The sequence below is a fragment of the Pteropus vampyrus genome, unplaced genomic scaffold, assembly GCF_000151845.1.
Source record: "Pteropus vampyrus isolate Shadow unplaced genomic scaffold, Pvam_2.0 Scaffold137, whole genome shotgun sequence".
NCBI lineage: Eukaryota > Metazoa > Chordata > Mammalia > Chiroptera > Pteropodidae > Pteropus > Pteropus vampyrus.
Window position 1 is genome coordinate 1357450 of NW_011888918.1, and position 19819 is coordinate 1377268.

A 19819-nucleotide genomic window follows, 5' to 3' on the forward strand; every position below is an offset into this window, starting at 1 on the left:
GATGTATGACGGTGATATGGGTGATGATCTTCATTTTGACTTTGATCCACAGGGATAGGTTGGCGGGCACTGGTGCACCCCAAAACACATCCTGTATCAGAATATGAATTTGAAGTGATCATTGGAGGAGATGGCCGTAGGAACACCTTAGAAGGTATTGGTCAAGGCTCTTTGCCTGGTTTATAGCAGAGTGAACCTGGGTGAGAGTTTGTGTCATCAGAGACCACATTCCTAAGAATCTGCATATGTGTGTCACCTACTCTAATTGAATGGTAGGTCCCAGACTTCCCCTAGCCAACTGGTACTTGAGTTACTTCTTACAGGGCACTCTTGTTAGGGTACTCAGAGACAAGCTGTACTTCGATGAGTTGGTACGGCAGGATTAAACCTAAGTTTAATAAACAGATAGATTCCCTTTTTTTTAATAGAATCCCTAGTACTGAGTAATATTCTGGTCAGTCAGATTTCAAATCGTTTGTTAGTGCGTGGGAGACTTTAACTTCTTTCCTGGATTGTTATATTCTTTGTTAGGTAAACACCCTATTTTCGGATAGAGAAGAGATGCCCTAAAATTTTCCCATTGATTCCTATCCCCTACATTCCCTAATGTCATCAACACCCCCTCCTGTTTGAAATGATCTGTCTTCCTCTCTAGCCAGCTGTAGCCACCTCTGAAAAACTTGTTCCCTCCAGGATTTCGTCGGAAAGAATTTCGTGGCAAACTGGCCATTGCCATTACAGCAAATTTTATTAACCGAAATACAACAGCAGAAGCCAAAGTGGAAGAGATCAGTGGCGTGGCTTTTATATTCAACCAAAAATTTTTCCAGGAGCTTAGAGAAGCCACAGGTTGGTGTCGATGCCTTGAAAGCAATAAGGATAGAAATTTAAATAACCACTTGTGATTTTTCTCTTGGACGGTTTGGTGGGATGGTGGGCGGTCATTGATGTTACTGCTGCATTATTTACCCCTCTGCTCTTTTTTCACTGCCATGCTTTGTTCTGAGTGTAGTGCTTTCCATATCACTGTCTCCAACTCTCTAGAGTTCTTTATCCTCGTCGCAGGGACTGGGCTACTCTGGGTTCAGTTTGTATTTATCTGGTTGTTTTTAAGTTTTCATTCTGCCTTCTCAAACCCTTTCCTCTATGCTATAGCTCTAAGTGAGGGCGCTTGATGTAGTAAGCTGTTGGTTGGTAGTTCTCTGGTTTATTGAGAACCTGACTTCAGGCATTGAGTGTGTGGTCTTCTTCATTATTTCCAGTTTGGTCTTGAGTTAAACCATGTGCTAGATAGGAATGAGACTGTTAGATGATAGCTTTTGAATAGATTAACTTAGATGTTTGATGTAACAAATTCCAATTCTCTATTTTTTTTAGATTAATTGAATTAAAGAGTCAATAGTTCACTCTCTGCTTCCAGGCATCCAGTTGTCTGTTCTGTTCTAGGAGAGTCCTCCAGTTACCTTGATGACTATAAAAGAAGCTTAACCTGGTAACTAGCCCAGACCGCCTTACTAGAGGTTAATCTTTCTATTTCTTCCTGTCCTTATATTTCTGCTTACTACTGATCATTGTTCGTAGGATAACTTAGAGTGTCAAGTGAATTATAGAGCAGCTTAAGGAGAAACAAAGTTCCCTTCTTTTTATGAACTGAATGCATAGGAAGTAAGAATCTGGGGTCGGATATCTTTTATATTCTCTTTTTCCCTGCCTAGAATTTTCCGACCTTGGTCTCTGTGGACCCACACACAATCTTTCTGGCTTCCCTAATGTATCTTCATCTCAGTAAACCCTTATAAGCACACTTTTGTTTTCTGGTTGCAGGTATTGATTTGGAGAACATCGTCTACTACAAAGATGACACACACTATTTTGTTATGACAGCCAAAAAGCAGAGCCTGCTGGACAAAGGGGTGATACTGCATGTGAGTGATGGACTTCTTTCAAACCTCTTTTTATGTTTTAATGGTTAGTATGATCACCAAGAGAAAGAATTTTATTGTCTGATGAGTTTTATCTGCAAGGGAATAAAAATGAACCCCTAACTCATCTCCTGGTAACCTGTACTCTAATGTTTTTTAGTTAAACTTAAAAAAAATTATTATGGAAATTTTAAAATATGAACAAAAGTAGAGAGAATTGTATAATGAATCCCCATGTGACCATTATCTAGCTTTTAACAATTATCAACATATGGACAATATCGTTTCACTGGTACTCAACCCATTTCTCACTCCTGTCATTGGATTATTCCAAAGCAAATCTCAGATATTATTTCATGAATAAATAAGTTTAATTTTAGATTATTTGGTTTGTGGTTCTAGAGAATTCCATACATGACTGATTATTGGTTGATTAATAGGCCATCTTTTGGAAGGGGGTCCTAGATGGAAGAGAGTTTAACCAAGAAGCAATAATTGGTATTTATGAGAGCCTGAGAATGGTTCTGGTTTTATTGAAGATGTTCCTGTCAGAGGTCCAGGAAACACTGACTGGGCCAGGGTGTGTGTATTTAGACCTCTGAATAAACTAACAAATAGGGCTTCTTGTCCATCCTTAGCCAGGTCCAGCTCAGCCTTTTTTTCTAGGTGACTAATTGTATGATGTTCTCTGAGATGATGATCTGAATATGAAATCAGAAAACTAGAGGGTAGAGGGTTCCTTAAGGGGAGGGTTCCTTAAGGAGAATTTCTTAAATCTCGTTTGGTCTCAAGAATTACTGTCCCCACAAGGTAAGAGGGAGAGAAGAGGCACCAGATGTGCTGATTCAGGCCTGCACAGTTCCCACCAGACTCATAGCTGAATTTCAGGACATCCTTTGTCTCTGCAGGATGATAATGAGTCCAGTCACTTTAGTCTGAATTGCATCCACTGTAGCTTTATCTGAGAGCAGTACTGGGGGCACGCTGATGAGCATGTATCTGCAGCACAATCTCCTTTCCACCCATTACCTTGTATTTGTTTCTCAACCTTGTGGCCCTTTATGTCTATAAGAAGAAACAAGACCCAGTAGTGTGTGTATAGCCCTTTCTGCCAAGAGCATAAGCAAGATTTGTTTGGTTGGATGCTTTGATAAAGCATTTTTGATAAAAAGAAATAGCCAGTGAGCCTGTTGGTATGCCTTGGGACTGAGTTAAGACTACCATCTTAGGTAGGACTATGGTTATCAGTTGAAAATATGTAGGAACAGTCTGAAATGCCAAGATTTACTTTTCCTTTTTATTTATTTTTTTTTCAGAGGGCAAGGGCCATGCCTTTCATGTGTGTTGCTAAATACTAAATCCATTATGGCCACTTAATGTTGAGCAAACACTGTTTTGAGGACCAACTTGAGTATTTGTATTCTGTCTTTTAACATCTTGTAGTGGTAGCTGAAAGTACGATCAGGGACACTTGGAAACCATAAGCCCCACTTTAGAAGGATAAAGTCTTGGCTATTATGCCAGGAACCTCTAAAACAAAAAAATCAAGTTCTTCACTCTTTTATATGAAAGGCCCGTTTTCTCTCATTATTTTTTCATTTATGGGGTTCTATAGAGGCTTTCAGAATCTTACTATTTTTAAAACTTCTGTTCCATTTTTAATATATTTCTTCCCAGTCTCCTAGGCTACTGTTGCTCCCATCTCCACATCTTTTTGGCACTGAAGCTTTGGGTTCTTCCTTTGGGTTTGTTGAGTTATGCAAGTCCGAGTGTTTCATAAGGTCTCTAAAAGTAATTTGCTATCCAAAAGATAATGATTGCTGATAATAACATAAACTATAAAATGCTTTTTTTTAGTTTACCATCTACCATCCCATAAATTATTTAACTTACTATTCAGAGCAACTCTGTGAGGTAGATTGGACCGGATCAAAGAAGTAGTGACTCGCTCCATGTAAATGGGAAAGCCAGAACTATTTTTAGGCAGCAAAGCCTGTGTTCTTTTCAAAATAGCCCCCCCCCCTTTTTTTTAATTTGTGTAAAAGAGTTATTTTAGAAAATGAAATCAATTTAAGGGGAAGGGAAAGGCCATGAAAAACTTGGTTATGTCTGCTCTGTGTACTGTGGCTCTGGCTGGCTAGGCTTGTACCTGGGCTTTTTCATCGAGCCTCTTCCCTTTCTGGAGATAGGACTACGCTGACACAGAGCTCTTGCTTTCCCGGGAGAATGTGGATCAAGAGGCTCTGCTGAACTATGCCAGGGAGGCAGCAGACTTCTCCACCCAACAGCAACTGCCATCTCTGGATTTTGCCATCAATCATTATGGGCAACCTGACGTGGCCATGTTTGACTTCACTTGTATGTACGCCTCCGAGAATGCCGCCTTGGTGCGAGAGCAGAATGGACACCAGTTACTAGTGGCTCTTGTTGGGGACAGCCTCCTAGAGGTGAGTGTTAAGGATGGCAGCACTTAATAGTAATTGGGAACAAATCTGGGCACCCGAGTTGTGGAGTGAGTGTCTTACAACGTTGTACAGCATAGGTGAACTTCCTATAGGCGTTATATCAGGAAGTAGGAAATGATTACAGGCCACGGGGATCCCAGACTTGCTAAGTTAAGGATGAAAGTGCAGTAGCTTTTGTGACTTTCCCCTCTACCAGTTTGTGAAGCAGAGAAGTCCAGTATCTGAACAGTTGCCAAAAACTTTCAACAGCAAATACTTTCTTAGTTTTTTAGTATAGTTTTCCTCTTTTAAAAGATAATTTGTTTTAATTCTTTGTTTTATATCTCCTTGATAGCCTTTTTGGCCAATGGGAACAGGAATTGCCCGGGGCTTTCTAGCTGCTATGGACTCTGCCTGGATGGTACGAAGTTGGTCTCTAGGAACAAGCCCCTTGGAAGTCCTGGCAGAGAGGTAATGGGAAGTAGCCGGGGGTCCTTTCTGTGACGAGTGGTTTGCTCTTCAGGCAGAGCATAGGTTCTTTTTTTCTCTCTCTCCATTTCTTAATTAAAGATGTTTTCATATTTAAGAGAGGAAAGTCAAAATATTTATTCAAGATATCATAGAAACTTAGATTATCTACTCTTAAGTGCTTTTTTTTATCCCTTTCCAATTAAATTTATTGCTGATGGATGGTATCTGATTCCTTTATGACCGGCACAGAAACAAGTGCATAAAAACAATACATTGTCCTTAAACTAGAAAGACTTATACTAATGAAATCAGTGTGATAATAAGAGACAAACTAAAATAAGAGAAGAAATGAAAAGTGACTTTGAATTCAAAGGAAAACACCAAACTACTTATAAACATTTCTCAAACTTTCAATTGTAAGATATTTTGAAGCAGATTATAGCAAATGAGTTAAGAATCCTACGATTTGCTTTCTGATAAAGACCAAATGCCTTGACCAGAAAAACTAGGTAAACAGGATTTCCTGGATAAAATTGTTGGTTGATATCCTTTTAAGTGTGTTACTTAAGGTACCTTGGATAAATGTGGTGGGAAGTTCTTTTTTCATTTGCAATTCTCTTAAAAAGTAAATATTAGCATACTTTAAAAAACAAAACAGAACAGTAAATTAGTTGCCTTTTAAATTAGCATCAGGCTTTTTATCCCTGCCCATAGCAATGTACCTGCTGTTCTTGTTGGCCCTTAACCAGGCCAGTGTCTGTAGAATCATTGAGCTGGTAAGAATGGGAAACAAGAGCTGATGTGGGACTGGAGGAAACTCGTCAAGGATGAGGATTTGTCATATCCTTCAGATAATTTGGGGACTGTCAAAAAATAGAAATATTCTCCAAGGAGAAGGAGATGTTCATGGTACTTGTCACTGTTCTGAGTACCTTGCTATATGTTATTGCAGAGAAAGCATTTATAGATTGCTGCCTCAGACCACCCCTGAGAATGTGAGTAAAAACTTCAGTCAATACAGCATAGACCCTGTCACCAGATATCCCAATATTAACGTCAGCTTCCTCCGACCAAGCCAGGTAAGAGCCTTCTAGTCAGTGATCTACATCTGTATCCTTTCTGGGATTGATCAGACCTCTGAAATGTTAAAATGTGTCTATTAATACAAAACATATACACAGCACTTCTTTCAAGTAGATCCAAGTAGATGTCTCTCTGAATTGGCTGAAGTAGATACTATTTTCCATCAACAGATTGAGCAGCTAAAGCAGAGAGTTGTTGAAGACTTGTCAAGAAGATCAAACGTGACAAAAATGATGGATCCAGGACTTTATCCCATGCTTCTAATTCAAATTACATGTCGTAGGGAAAGAGCACTTGTTCCCTAGTCAAGAAATGTGACTTCCACTTGCATTATCACTACAAGTCACTTACTTGTGTCTTGAACAGGTCATTTCACTTTCTCTGAACCTCAGTTTCTTCTTCTGTAAAATGAAGGTAATCATCCCTGCTACCTACAGAGAGGCTCACTCTCTACCTAAGACACTACAAGTAAAATATATTGTTGGTCATTTTCTTGTACTGAGTTATTTCTCAGGCTGTCTAAAGCCTTATTAGTATATTGAGAATGACATTTTACAAAGCATAGTCATCCCAAAGAGCCCACTAGTTTTTAGAAAGCAGCCCATTCAAATATTTGCCTGCGTTCTAGTGTGATTTTTATTCGCTTTCTACCCAAAGTTGACACCTGTAGGCCTTCCGTATTTGTGTGTGATAAGTTCATAAAGTAGTCATGAAACCAGCTGTTAGTTGCATTAGTGGTCCAACATACCAACAACACAAGTGCATATGAGTACCAAACAACATAAAATGATATTCATGAAGCTTTATTCATAACAGGCAAATATCCATCATCAGTAGAATTAATAAATTAATCGTAGAATATTAAAGACTGAACTATTGCTACATTCCACAACATGGATGAATCTCAGAGACATTAAAAATGTGTAAAAGAAACCACTCACAAAAGTATATGTACTGTATAATTTCATTTACATAGAGTTCAAACAACAAGCAAAACTAATCCTTGGTGATAGAAATCAGAATAGTGGTCACCTTTGGGAACAAGATATTGACTTTGAGACTAGGAATGTTCTAAAGTGTGATCTCGGTTGTAGTTATATGGGTACATTCATTTATAAAAATGGATTAAACTTTACTATATCTATTGTCATTAAAAAAGTAAACTTCTTTTTAAAAAAGGTCCAACAGAGACTATCAGAGGAACTTCTGTGGCTGAGTAGCTAATTTTTAGCATAAATTCTTATTGTTAATATGTATGTTTTTATGTAACCTTACCACATTCCAGAAAGGATTTAAAGGTTATCATCATAACTTCTATCTAAACTTTGTCCAACCTGCTTTCCCAGCCTTTCATTTCACTCATTCTGCTCTTAGGTGAGAATTTGTTACTTGGTGTTTGATTTTCCTTCTTTATGGCTTTTTAACTTTCTTCCAGGTGCGCCATTTATATGATACTGGAGAAACAAAAGATATTCATTTGGAAATGGAGAACCTGGTAAATTCCCGAACTACTCCAAAGTTGACTCGCAATGGTGAGTTCTGGTAATGGCCTTTTGAGATGCAGGTAACCTGTTTAGAGAAGTCTTAATTATTCATTGAGCTGTTAGTGTGTACAATACTGTGTAAGGCAGTGGTTCTCAGCCAGACATGATTTTGCCCCCCAGAGGTCATTTGGTAGTGTCTGGAGACATTTTTGATTGTCATGACTGGGGGAGGGTGCTACTGGCATGCAGGGATGCTTCTAAACCTCCTACAGTGCACAAATCAGCTCCCAGCCAAAAATAACCAATAATGTTGAGGTTGAGAAACCAGGTACAGATGCTGTTGGGAGAGAAAAAGAAAGAGGGAATGAAAACATTTGGGCACACACATGCCAGCTAGGTTTTGGGAGAAGACTTTATGGAAGAAGCAGTAGCATTTTAGCTGAGTCTTATGATATTGCTAGGATGCAGTGATAAAGATAAAGGCCATTCCATATTCTTGGGATATTGAAGGGCCCCTGAAGATTTGTTTTAAAGGAGTATGACATGAGTATAACTATATTTGTAAGATGGGATGAAGAAGGGGAATGCCATTGCAATAGGCTAACAATTGTAAAGGCCTAAATCTGGTATTGATGTTGAGGATGGAGAAGAGAGAAGACAGTGGAACATAATTAGAAGAACTTTGACTTTGGGGCCAGGCATCACTGGGTCCCAGTCAAAGATTTGCCATTTGTAAAGTGACTGGACTTGAAAAGATTATGTAGCATCTCTGAACTTTGGTTCCTTGTCTATGAAATAGGGGTAACAAACACCTACCTCAGATTATGGTCACGAAGATTCTGTGACATGCATTGCTTGTCTATCACGACACCTGGCATATAGTGGGTGGTCAAAATGGTAGCCATTTTGTCATTCCATGATAATTATGTGTAAGAGAGAATATTAAGGAGGCAGGGTCCATGAGCATTGGCAGTTTGGTTGCACTATGGGGTCAAGAGTTAGTTGTGGATGGTGCTGCCATCAATCCGAACAAGGAAATGGGAAGGCGAGAAGGTTTGAGTTCTGTTTTGGACATTTTGAATTTGACATGCTATTGGGATATCAAGGTGGATGTGACAGCCATCAGGCATTGGAAACGTTTCATCTTCATCCACTGGGTGTCATGTTGAAAGCAGAGAGTTTATCATTGTTCACTATTATCTTAGAGCTTGGAATATTGAAGTCACTCAATACATACTGGATCGAAAGACTTAAAGGAAACAGGATTTTTATATGTGATTTTTATCTCATTATGTTTACAAATCACTATATAATTTAGTATAAAGTTAGATATTTTCAGCTCTATATAGTAAAGAACAGACTTTCTTGGACACAAGAGTTTACAAATTCTTCTAAATGCTCCATATCAGAGCTCTTCTAATACAATTAAGAACAACAGATTTCTTTTTAAAGGTTCTTTATGTTTTGGACAACATATGAACTAGGAAACATTCAAGTGTATGTGTTTACATATTCAGTTTTCAAGATGTGATCATTTATAATACAGAGCGCCAAGCCTGGCCTGAGGAATCATTCTGGTCTAGGGTCCTTGGCCTTGCCAGTGTAATCCTGCAAATTGCTTGTACCTTGGAAAGTGTAAGAACAAGGCTTCATGTACTATTGGTTTATTTTAATATGCTGCTAGATAGAATGGAACCTTTTCTACTTTAATCCTCCCAATGTTAACTTTGAAGGGAAGGAGCTTCCTCAGCTAGCTAGCTGCCTAGCAACTCTCCAGGGAAATAGAACTGTGGCCAGTGAGGCGACAGCTCAGTAGATGGCGCTCTCCCATCTTAGGCAGTATTCAGGAATGCTGCAGGGATGAAGGGCAGGAGCAGGAGTAGGTCCAGATCACCCCCACCGTGAGTTATCATTCTGTTGGGAGGATAGCCACTGACCTCAGAGTCTGGGTAAATTGGTAGCTTCTCATCTACCTAAAATTGCACTGAAAACCAGTTATCCCTACCTTCAGTAACTTTTCAAACTGGGTATGTGTACTACAAAGAGTATCCCATATTAATCCTATAGGTGACCATACTTCCATTAATAATTATTTTGTTGTTTTAGAGTCTGTAGCTCGTTCAAGCAAACTGCTGGGTTGGTGCCAAAGGCAAACAGATGGCTACGCAGGGGTCAATGTGACAGATCTCACTATGTCTTGGAAAAGTGGCCTGGCCCTGTGTGCAATCATCCATAGATACCGTCCTGATCTGATGTGAGTCGTGACCAAACGTGTTTTATTTTATATTCCCTAAGGAGCTCAGAGAACCCTGCTATCAAGTAGCCAAATTTTGTTCTTTTTTCCTAGAATGAGAATAGTAGAATGAGAATAGTAAGATTCTCTAGAAAGCAGTGATTAATTTTGATTTAGTTATATTTAAAACTCTGAATGTCGAGCATTATATAGATAAGCCAGAAATGATTAGCTGAGTTTTTAAAATCAGAGCATTCTGAAGGTCAAAAACTCGTTTTAACACTCACCTGGGGCCTGTTAACTTCACACAAAGGAAAACTGTTTATTGGCTGCAGGTTGAACTCTTTCAGCCAACTCTCTCTCAAATGCATTGGTCATAAGGAAAACTTGGCGAGAACATTTGGCTGGCTGAAGGCAGATGTCACTACCAACATAACAGAAAACAGTGAATACTTACCCAATTTATGATGGTTGATTGGTATTACCTCTTTGTTAAGACTCTGCTTTCTGCAAATATACTCTGTCAAGCCCACAAAACTCAGGTCGCCTCACTCACCTATACCAGTAAACATCTCTTTTGGTCATTCTTTACTCACCTAAGTGCAGAATCAGTACAAAAGGGTGACCCCAGGTCAACTGCAGTGACCAGTGCTCTCAAATTTCTCCCTTGGGCATTTGTTACTGTGGAGCCCAACAAGAATATTTGGAAACAGAAGCAGAGCATGTTGAATTATTTTGGCTGTTTGTCCTTTTATCATTAGATCCACTTAAGGGCCCAATTTTTGTGGGTTTGTTTTGTTTTAATGATCACTTAAGGAATCCTAAAAGACTGTTCTTATTTATATTAGGTTATAAGTTAATGAGGCAAGAGCTATAATAACAGCCTTGTATAGTGTGGTTTAGGAATGGGGATTTCTGATTTGCCTGGCTAAAGGTAAGTGATCCCCATGCTCTTCTCCCTTAGTTCATGCTTAGTTGGTGAAAAGTAAGTGACAGTAGCATCGACTCACCCCACCAAAAAAGGGGCTGGGGATGATGAGAGAGCAGCTTGAGAAAGATTGTGAGAAATGGCATAGAAGTGCTTTAGAAGAAGGGCCGGGTGACTCATTTCTATTCCCAAGGAAAGGCAGGGAAAAAAAAGATGAAGGCAGAAGTAACTGAAGAGAACCCAGCAGGTGGGGTGGAGAGGTGATTATGGAGCAAGGAAACACAGCTCTGTTAGAATGGACTGAAGGCTGCCTGGAAAAGGTCTAGGAGATTTTCTAGGAACAACGCAGAGCAGTACACAGTATTGGTACTGTTTAGACTATAGTGACTTCATTCGGGATGAGGCCTCCTTAATCTACAGAGAGAGGAAATTTAAACAAATGAAAAACTGCTGTGGAGTCAGTAGTTAACACAAAGTAAGGCCTGTCCAGTTAATCTTAAATCACCTAAAGAAGAATGCTCTCAGTCTTTACTTAATTGAATAGCAAGAAACTTGAAACCCATTCAGAAATGTTTGTTAATCTAAATACTTGGGAAAACTAAAGAAATTTAGTAATCGAAAAATCTTCTGAGGAAAGTTTTGGAATTTCCTTTCCAAGTAGAAGGCTGAGCAAAATTTATCATAGCTGATTTAGTACATCAACAGCTTGTGAGATCCGAAGGATACTGTGAGTAGTAGTCCCAGGCCTTTAGAAGCAGTCTGATCCAAATAGAATTTCTATCATTATTGAACATTAGCTTAATACGTACAGGTTACACACAAGATGCAAGAGAATACGTATTAAAGGTAGTTCCTGACCTTGAGCTTACATTTTAATAAGAAATTTATGTTCTTAGAAAAATGAAGGTAGTTTTTTTAACTTTCCTCCTCTTTTTTCCTTAATGGGTAGATCTTTAATCATTCTTTCTTCTTGAGGGTGATTTACATTTCAGTTTTGCCCTCAGATTTCAGTGAGGCACTGCCCACAGGATTTTAGCTGAATGACCAAGAAAAGATGGTGACTCCATGATACTGTGTTTTCTGGTGTGGGGACAAGCAACCCATCTTGATACGTTTTCCTCATCCTGTTTCTCAGAGATTTTGATTCTTTGGATGAGCAAAACGTGGAGAAGAATAACCAACTGGCCTTTGATATTGCCGAGAAGGAACTGGGCATTTCTCCCATCATGACAGGCAAAGAGATGGCCTCGGTCGGGGAGCCTGACAAGCTGTCCATGGTGATGTACCTGACCCAGTTCTACGAGATGTTCAAGGACTCACTCCCTTCCAGCGGTAAGGGCTGCAGGCGCTGGTGTGGTAGTCCTCTGTGTCCTCTGCTGTTACCTGGTTTTTCTTTCTTTCCTTCTGAACATGTCTTTCATCAGTACCCCCAAAAGCAAGTCGTGCTTACTCTGTTTTTACTGGTCAGCTATCAGGGTAAGTCCCTGGAACTTTGCCCCATTATTTTTCCCTTCTCTATTGTTGTGTTCTCAAACACTCATTCTTTCTCAGATCTTTCTAACTATCTATAAATGTGCAAAAATTATTCCTATCCAAAATTTTTTCCTTAACTCCACCACCTTCTCATACCCTTTCTCTCAGAACCTTTTTGGAAAAAGTGATTTATGCGCTACTTCCTCACTGCCTGAACTTTGTAACACTTTGCAATCAGACTTCTGTCATTACTGCTCTGCCAGATTGTTCTCCACAGTCATTTAGAATCACCAAATCCACGTTCTTCAATCGTTTCTCATCTCTTTTGCACTTGGCTTTTTGCATTATTCAGCACTATGGAATGATGTCGTTTTTCTTGAAAGACCCTTCTCCTTGGCTTCTGTGATCTTGCACTGGACTGGCCTCATTCTCTTTCTTTTATATCTCTTCCTTCTCTGGGTTCTCTTTCTTTCCTACCTTTTAACATTTTCCAAAAGTCTTTCCTTGACTCTCAGCCTGTCAATGTGCTACCAAAAAAAATGTTTCTCTTGGAGTAAATATAGCATAATGCTTAAGAGTGTTAACCATGGTGCCCAACCTGGGTTTATGTCCCGGTACTTCCACCTGTTCGACCTTAAGCTAGTTACTCAATCTTCCTGTGCCTCAGTTTCCCAATCTGTAAGATGGAAAAAAAAATATATATATATATATATAAAATTAGATTATGATATGCTAAGAATAATGTCAAATGGAAGCACATACTAAATGTTAACAATATATTGTTAGTTTCAATTATTATTTTTAAAATGACTATTGTTACTAATAAAACATTGGCATCCACAGTTTGTGATTCTTCAGTGTCTTTCAGCCTGTGTACTCTCATAGATGTCCGTGGCTTTTTTTGATTAGATATACAGTTTTAACAACAGAAATCCATAACTCTACATTAACATACACATTCAGGGAGCGCTCCCATTAGTGTGCAGCTATGTGCATGGCGTCTGCGTACACCAAAACCAATGACTTGAAGCTACACGACCTCCCTCTGCCCTGAAATTTTCTTATCATAAGGATGAGGGCTTCAGCACTCGGCTATAACTAACAATCACAGATGGATTTCAGCTTTTGAAAAGCAAAAGTGGTAGTTTTTGTGACTGAATTGGATTGGGAAAGAGTTGGTGTTATTTATGTGGATGGAAAAGAGAAGGCTCAATATCCAAACCTAAGTAGGCGTTTTCTTTGTGAAATTTCCTTCTCAGTTCCTCATGCTTTTGTCAGAGCACATGAACCTTTAAAGTTTTGTGAGGTTCTAGGAGACATCGCAAGGAGGGTAGTTCTGGTCACTACATTGAGGCCCCTTCCAACGCTGTCCTTGAACATTACTTTCTGTTCACAGATGCCTTGGACCTGAATGCTGAGGAGAAAGTAGTCTTGATAGCCAGCACGAAATCCCCCATCTCCTTCCTAAGCAAACTTGGGCAGACCATCTCTCGGAAGCGTTCTCCCAAGGTGAATAGAAGAGTGGTTATTTTTCTTAACCAGCTACAAACCTAATGGCAAGGCATAGTAACTAGAATAATGCAGTTTCTCTCCTCTCTTGGTATAGGATAAAAAAGAAAAGGACTTGGATGGTGCTGGAAAAAGGAGAAAAACCAGTCAATCGGAAGAGGTGAGAATTCTCTGGGATTTGCTGGAAGATTATACTGAATTGCTCTTTTTGTCCGAAATCTTTAATTTCCTAATTAGTTTTGTTAGATCTTTTCATATTCATCTTTTATGAGAATTTTTATGGGCAGATGCTTTTGCCTTTGTTTAATTTTTTGGAGAGCATCCAAGGGAACAAACGCACACATGTGCACCAGGACTTTCCTGTCTCTTTGGAATAACACATCTGGCAAAGGGCAGTGGCTCTCCTGGGATATGACACCACCAACAAAAGTTCGAGTACCTTTTTATACTCCATCCTGAGATTAGAACTTTGAAGAGTTGTTGAGCTCAACCTAAGTCAGAAATACCAGCCACTATGTCAGGCCCTGGCTGTACTTTTTCTTTGAGGGAAGGGCATTTGAGGGCTTCTCTAACAGAGGCTGGTTTGGGGGTGTCAATATTCATCAGGAGGAAGCGCCCCGGGTCTGCAGAGGAGGAAGGCCCACGCTGGTGAGCACTCTGACGGACAGGAGGATGGATGTGGCTCTTGGCAACCAGAACAAAGTGAAGTACATGGCAACCCAGCTGCTGGCCAAATTTGAAGAGAATGCGCCTCCACAGTCCACTGGCCTGAGGAGACAGGTAAACCCCATCTTACACCTTCCATCCACATTTGGTCTGGCCACATAGGAAGGAAAGATCTTTTCAATTGAATGACACACGGGGTATGTCACAGACCCAAGAACTCACGGGCTCTAGATTGGTGTCTGCTATTTCCCCTATGTGAGTGTGGCAGACAAGAGCATTTCAGAGGCTCCTCATGTTTTCTGCACTGCTTTATACTCACCATTCATGACTGAGGTGTCTGTGACAAAAATTAGCAGAGGAATTTTAAATTTTATGTCAATATACCTATTCATATGCATATGTTTACATTTAAATTATAAAAGAAGTACATGCTTATTGAGAAAAGTGCTGAGAAGTATAATAAAGGTAATTAAGACACCTCTAATTCTATTAATATTTTGTTACAGTTCTTTTCAGTCTTTTTTTAGTGCATTCTTATTTTTGTAGTTGAGGCCATTCTTAATATACACTTTTCTATTCTGCTTTTTTCATATAACTTTGGTTATATTCCCATGTTGTTCCAAAATTTTTGCAAGCATCGTCCAGTGTGCGTGTGTATATACCATGCTTTTCTTAACTCTTCCTCTATTGTTGGATGTTTCAGTTGTTTCTCATCTTTCATGATAAAGTACAGAGGTAATAAACATCCTTATTATAAAGCTTCTTTTGTGTGTTGCAGATAATTTTCCCAGGCTATCTTCATTTTAAAGATTCTTCATGGATACTAACTTGCTTGCATCCTAAGTCATGCCTCAGAGTGCTAGATAGGAGTCTGAAGCGATGTCCTTGTTTGATCTCATCTCTCCTCCTGTATGTCTAAAAGTCACTAAGACTTCTTGCAAGAGGAGGTGCTGAGATTTCAAAATTCACACTGAAAGTTTCTTATAAAACTCCCTGATGGCCTGAGAGCGAGTCCAGAAAAAAGGGAGCCCATCCTCTGCATTCTTTTTCTCTCTCTTCATCTTCTCCATATGCATCAGTCATTGTTCCTACGCACAGGGTAAAAGGGGCACTGACTCACTGACTTTGCTTGGAGTCTGGCCATAATTAACTTCTCACATCTAGTCTTTGGTTATGGCTCACAGAGAAGATGATAGTATTGTTGGCAAACATTTGAGGTTACCTGACAGCTCCTACAGCCTCAGGTCCTACCCACTTCAGGAAGGCTGGAATGCTTTCCATTACAGAAAGTTCTCTTTGAGATGGTTGCTTTCATTTTGAGTGAAAAGAATTAACATTTTAGGCTCAGAGCATTGAGCTGGGGAAAAGAATGATGAGAATTACAGCTTCTGTTTTATTTTGTTGTTGTTGTTTGCATTTGCTTTTGATTTGGGGGATGGAGTATTTCGTTTCCTTTATAAGTGTAACTTTCTAAGAATTAATTTTATGGCTCCACCGCCATCACTCCAGTTCATAGATTTGTGTCTGTCCTCCACGAGTACCTTTTTTATGTCTTCTACCTTAATGTATTTTATTTTCTTTTGTCTCCATGTCCTTTCCCCCATCCATACCTGACCTGTGTGTCACAGCCGACACAAGAGCGTGGGGTCAGCCAGCCGTCCTGCTGCCTACCTGAGCAGGATTGCCCTGCTCCCACCCCTCAGTGGAAACAGGTAAAGGAAATGCCCAGGAACCAGAATGGGTGCTGCCTCCCTGGGCCTTCCCACCCTGCTCTTCCTCTTAAGCCAGCCAGGGTTGAGGCCTGTGCTTTAGAACCCTAGCTCACAAAGGCAGGGCGTCTCTGTGCTCATTTGAGTTGTGACTCTAGGGAAAAGTTTTAACAAACAATACTGATTTATTGCATGATTTGTTTAACTCCTTGAGATTTGAGAAACCATTTAGAAGGTTGGGCTCTTAATTTGGTGTTGAACTAACTAAAGCTGTGTGATAAATCGTTCAGGTACCCTAGCCTTTAGGGTTATACTATTATAACCTTTGTCTCAAGTTGACTTTTTGCTGACATGTGTCCTCATGACTGTTGGAAAGAGAACCCTGAATTCGGCAAGCCTGAGAATTGGGGCAGTGGAGCCTTCCATGTTAAGTAGGAAACTGTTATCCAGGAAATCATTTTGAACTATTATTTCTATTTTTTTCAGACCCTGAATATAGATGATCATGGGTATTTTCTTGATGTTTGTCTACATTTAATTTTGGAAATTGTCACTAAAGTAGTTGCAGGATCTCCTGGAAAGCTGCTTCTCCTAAGCAATACAGAATGGGACAGAAAGAGGGGGAATGGCACTTGGTTAGGAAACCATCAGAGGGACTGAAGGCCTCTACTGTACTTCGCCCACTTCACGCTGACATCTTCCTGCTCTATTGAGTGCAGCTAGACTTGCTGTTACATGGTTTGGTATCATTTAGGGCTAAGACTCTGAGAGGGCTAAGACTCTTAGCCAAGGGAACTGACTCTCAATTTCCCTTTTGTGCCATAGAGTGACAGCAGTTGCTGGGAGGTGCTGGCGAGTTGGGTTTTATTTGAATTATATTCAAGGCAAAATGTTCCTTTATAACCTTTCTTTTAATAATATGCCACATCAAAGGCAAGGCCCATGAGGCTGAGTTGGAAGCTTGGGAACAATGTCCAAACTCATAACAGAAGCCAAGCTGCCTGTTTCTCTGTGGGGAAGAGAGGGGGAGTTGGTCACTGGAAATTCACTTCCATTTTATTTTCTTACTCTTTTCCTTTAAGTCTAGGTGGAAGGTATATTTTGAAAGGTAATCTTTAGTTGAGTATCTGCTCATTGGGAAAGTCAACTCTAAACTAAGATTCCCCCAAACTATATTCTTACAATACTTACAAAGGTACCCTAAGATAGGAGGAACAAAGAGGAAGGGAGGTCAGTTGTAATACATGTAGGTGAGTGAACAGATGACTGTCAGTGACATGTTCCTGGACAGCTGTGGGTAGGCTTGCCCCCAGGAAGTCTTAGGAGCAGAAAGTGCGACCCGAGGACCCTGGGCCACCCAAGGAGGCCCCTGTCCTCATGAAGACTGCCAAATCAGCCCCTCGCCTGATGGGGCTGTACTGAAGGGATGTCAGGAGCTTAGTGTTTATGGGCCTGGTTGTCTTTCTCCTGTTTATGAAGCATCTGCTCACCTCCAACCTTGTGTGGGGTGCTACATGGGAGACGTACAGCTGGCTTGTCACCTGGATAATAAATGACCATAGTCAATGAAGTAGAATATTCTAGGCCATACAGGCAGCAGAATAGAGCCATTAAACTCAAACCTGAGTTTTATGGAGTGGGCACTGAAATGACAGAGTAGCTAGGTAGATAAATGAGAAACTATGAGCAATGAAAATCCTGTTAGATGGTTGTATGCTTCATGTTGTATAGAGTTGGGAATTGTAAATTTACTTGGGTGTGAAAGAACGATCACTCACAGTTCTTACATCCATGTGAAATGCATTATCTTCACATATAATTTTTTCTCATCACTAAAGCAGGGATGGTTTCATTAATCTTGGCCTTGTAAATTTATCTCCTAAAAGATAGAACATTGGAGGGTAATGCCAGATGCTACAGAAACTTAGGGATAGAAGGGCTCCAGTGGTGCATTGGAGCCTACTTCTGACTCATCTTGACTGCTGGTCCCCTTTATCTCCCTTTAGGAATGAGGGGCTGACTGGCGGCACCTTATCATGACTCACTTTGTGTTTCTTGTGAAGTAGTTCAGATCAAGGCAGGAGGGTGTGGCAAGCACAACAGTGATGGCGGAGTTGGCGCCAGGACTAGTTTTAACTTAGGTCATAGTATGAAGAGGAAGTGAATAACACCGCTGCTTGCCAGTGACTTCTCTTTTTTACTTTCCTGTGTAAACACTTTGACTCTTCCCTCCCCACCCTTTTGCCTTTTGATCTCAGAAGTGCATCCTACAGGCAAACTGCACATTATCCAGCCTTCGTTTGGAAGTAGGTTGTCATGTGAGGTGGGAGCAGACAGGGAAGCTGCTTCCCTGACCCCGCAACTTCTAGAACTGTTTCTCCTCCCAGGCTTTACCTGTGTGCTGCCCCACATGGTCATCTGGGCACGAGGAAGTGAGGATTCCTCTGACTAGGAATATGCGATTGTTTCCTAAGTACTGCAGGGTTCTTTAAACCATAGACAGACTCGCAAGGAAGGGATTGCAATGGAGAGGGGCAGGATGGGGAGGCAATCCACGGACATAGGTTTGGTGTTCAGGTGGTGAAGATGTTTAATTTTTATATCCTATTTTCTGCACTTTCTTGTATTTCCTTGGTAGTTTTCTAGAACCTTTTGAGTGTCGAGTTAGGAGACTGAGCAGAGGGATGCAATGGCAGAGTGTTCTCATAGGTAGCCCTGAGGGAGAGTGCTGCTCTGCTGCTGTTGGGTATACAGGTGGTGAGCCATTGAGAGAGTCTCCATGTCCCCTTCGCGATGGCAGCCTGTGTGTCCTTTCTCTCTCCACTTACAACCAAGCCCATTTCTTCTGTCTCCCAACTTCTCTGATATAACCAACTGAGCAGAATACCCTAATCCCTGGCATTTTGGAAGTACTATACTGCAAGTCTGACCCTAAGACCAGCTGCATCTAATAAACAGTGCAAGTCCAACCTGGAGGCCAACAACAGGCTGCGACACACCACCTTCCCTGACCATACAGTGACTTGCTGTTGAGGATGGAGGCAGGAAAGGGGGCCTCTGGGATGCTTTCGGCAAATGCCCCTTGGTCCTTCCAGAACCAGCCTAAATGTGGCCATTGTTTCACCAGTGTTCTCTCTGTTTGTGTCTATTGGTATAAAAGCGACGGGAAAAGGAGCGTTCTCGGACCTGCCCCAAAAAAGTGATCACACTCTCTCCTCCCCCTGCTCCACCTCCCTGTCGGGTGCCTGGCGGCCAGCAGGTGACCTTCTCTGCATGCTCTGTTGTCCTGTTTATGTCTTCCTGCCTGCCTGTGTAGATGGCTGGGGTAGAGACCAAATCAGGATTCTCTCTTTTCAATGATCACTATTAAAAAAATAGACCATTTGTAGCAGAAGCAACCTTTATTGCTACAAATGAGCAAATTCCTAATTGGACCTCAGTATCATGCATATTACATTCAAACCCTGTGGTTTAATCTAGTCATAGGAATACAACTGTGCAATCACAAACTAGGTTGAGAGGTCCAAAAGCCCTGGAGAGCAACATATTTTTATGTAACCTCATTTAAAGCAGCCATTTTTACCTTGCTGCCCAAGGAGGCTGAGTTCATATGAACTTTTGGAAGCTTTTTATAGGGCTTCACTATGAGTTTGCTTCCTTCTAATTTTGAGAGTCCTGCCTCTTACTTATCCAACTTCTGCCAGCAAACACCAACCCTTCCTATCCACCCCACTCACACTCCTGGCAGATCATTCAAAAACAAACATGTTAACTAGGACAACAAGCGTACATTTTTGACAAGCACGCACACACACACACACACACACACACACACACACATACACACACACACACACAAAACATTTATAGAATGACTTTGTTGACCTTTGTAGTCTA

At 40.6% G+C, this 19819-nt stretch overlaps 1 protein-coding gene across 30 annotated transcripts in view; it reads left to right on the forward strand.

The window, feature by feature from the left end:
• Nucleotides 1–19819, forward strand: part of MICAL3 (microtubule associated monooxygenase, calponin and LIM domain containing 3) — a 188579-nt gene that overhangs the window by 77581 nt on the left and 91179 nt on the right. For 24 of the 30 annotated variants that reach the window (XM_023535148.1, XM_023535149.1, XM_023535160.1 and 21 more), the window contains 13 exons: nucleotides 53–154; nucleotides 694–849; nucleotides 1825–1925; nucleotides 4112–4369; nucleotides 4722–4837; nucleotides 5790–5916; nucleotides 7356–7452; nucleotides 9511–9658; nucleotides 11701–11897; nucleotides 13435–13547; nucleotides 13645–13707; nucleotides 14154–14327; nucleotides 15842–15925. In XM_023535148.1, coding sequence (XP_023390916.1) covers nucleotides 53–154; nucleotides 694–849; nucleotides 1825–1925; nucleotides 4112–4369; nucleotides 4722–4837; nucleotides 5790–5916; nucleotides 7356–7452; nucleotides 9511–9658; nucleotides 11701–11897; nucleotides 13435–13547; nucleotides 13645–13707; nucleotides 14154–14327; nucleotides 15842–15925 — 1736 coding nt within the window. Of the gene's footprint in view, nucleotides 1–52; nucleotides 155–693; nucleotides 850–1163; nucleotides 1493–1824; nucleotides 1926–4111; nucleotides 4370–4721; nucleotides 4838–5789; nucleotides 5917–7355; nucleotides 7453–9510; nucleotides 9659–11700; nucleotides 11898–13434; nucleotides 13548–13644; nucleotides 13708–14153; nucleotides 14328–15841; nucleotides 15926–19082; nucleotides 19182–19819 lie in introns of those variants that run through there. The other 6 variants (XM_023535153.1, XM_011367764.2, XM_023535167.1 and 3 more) reach the window with 3 other exon arrangements.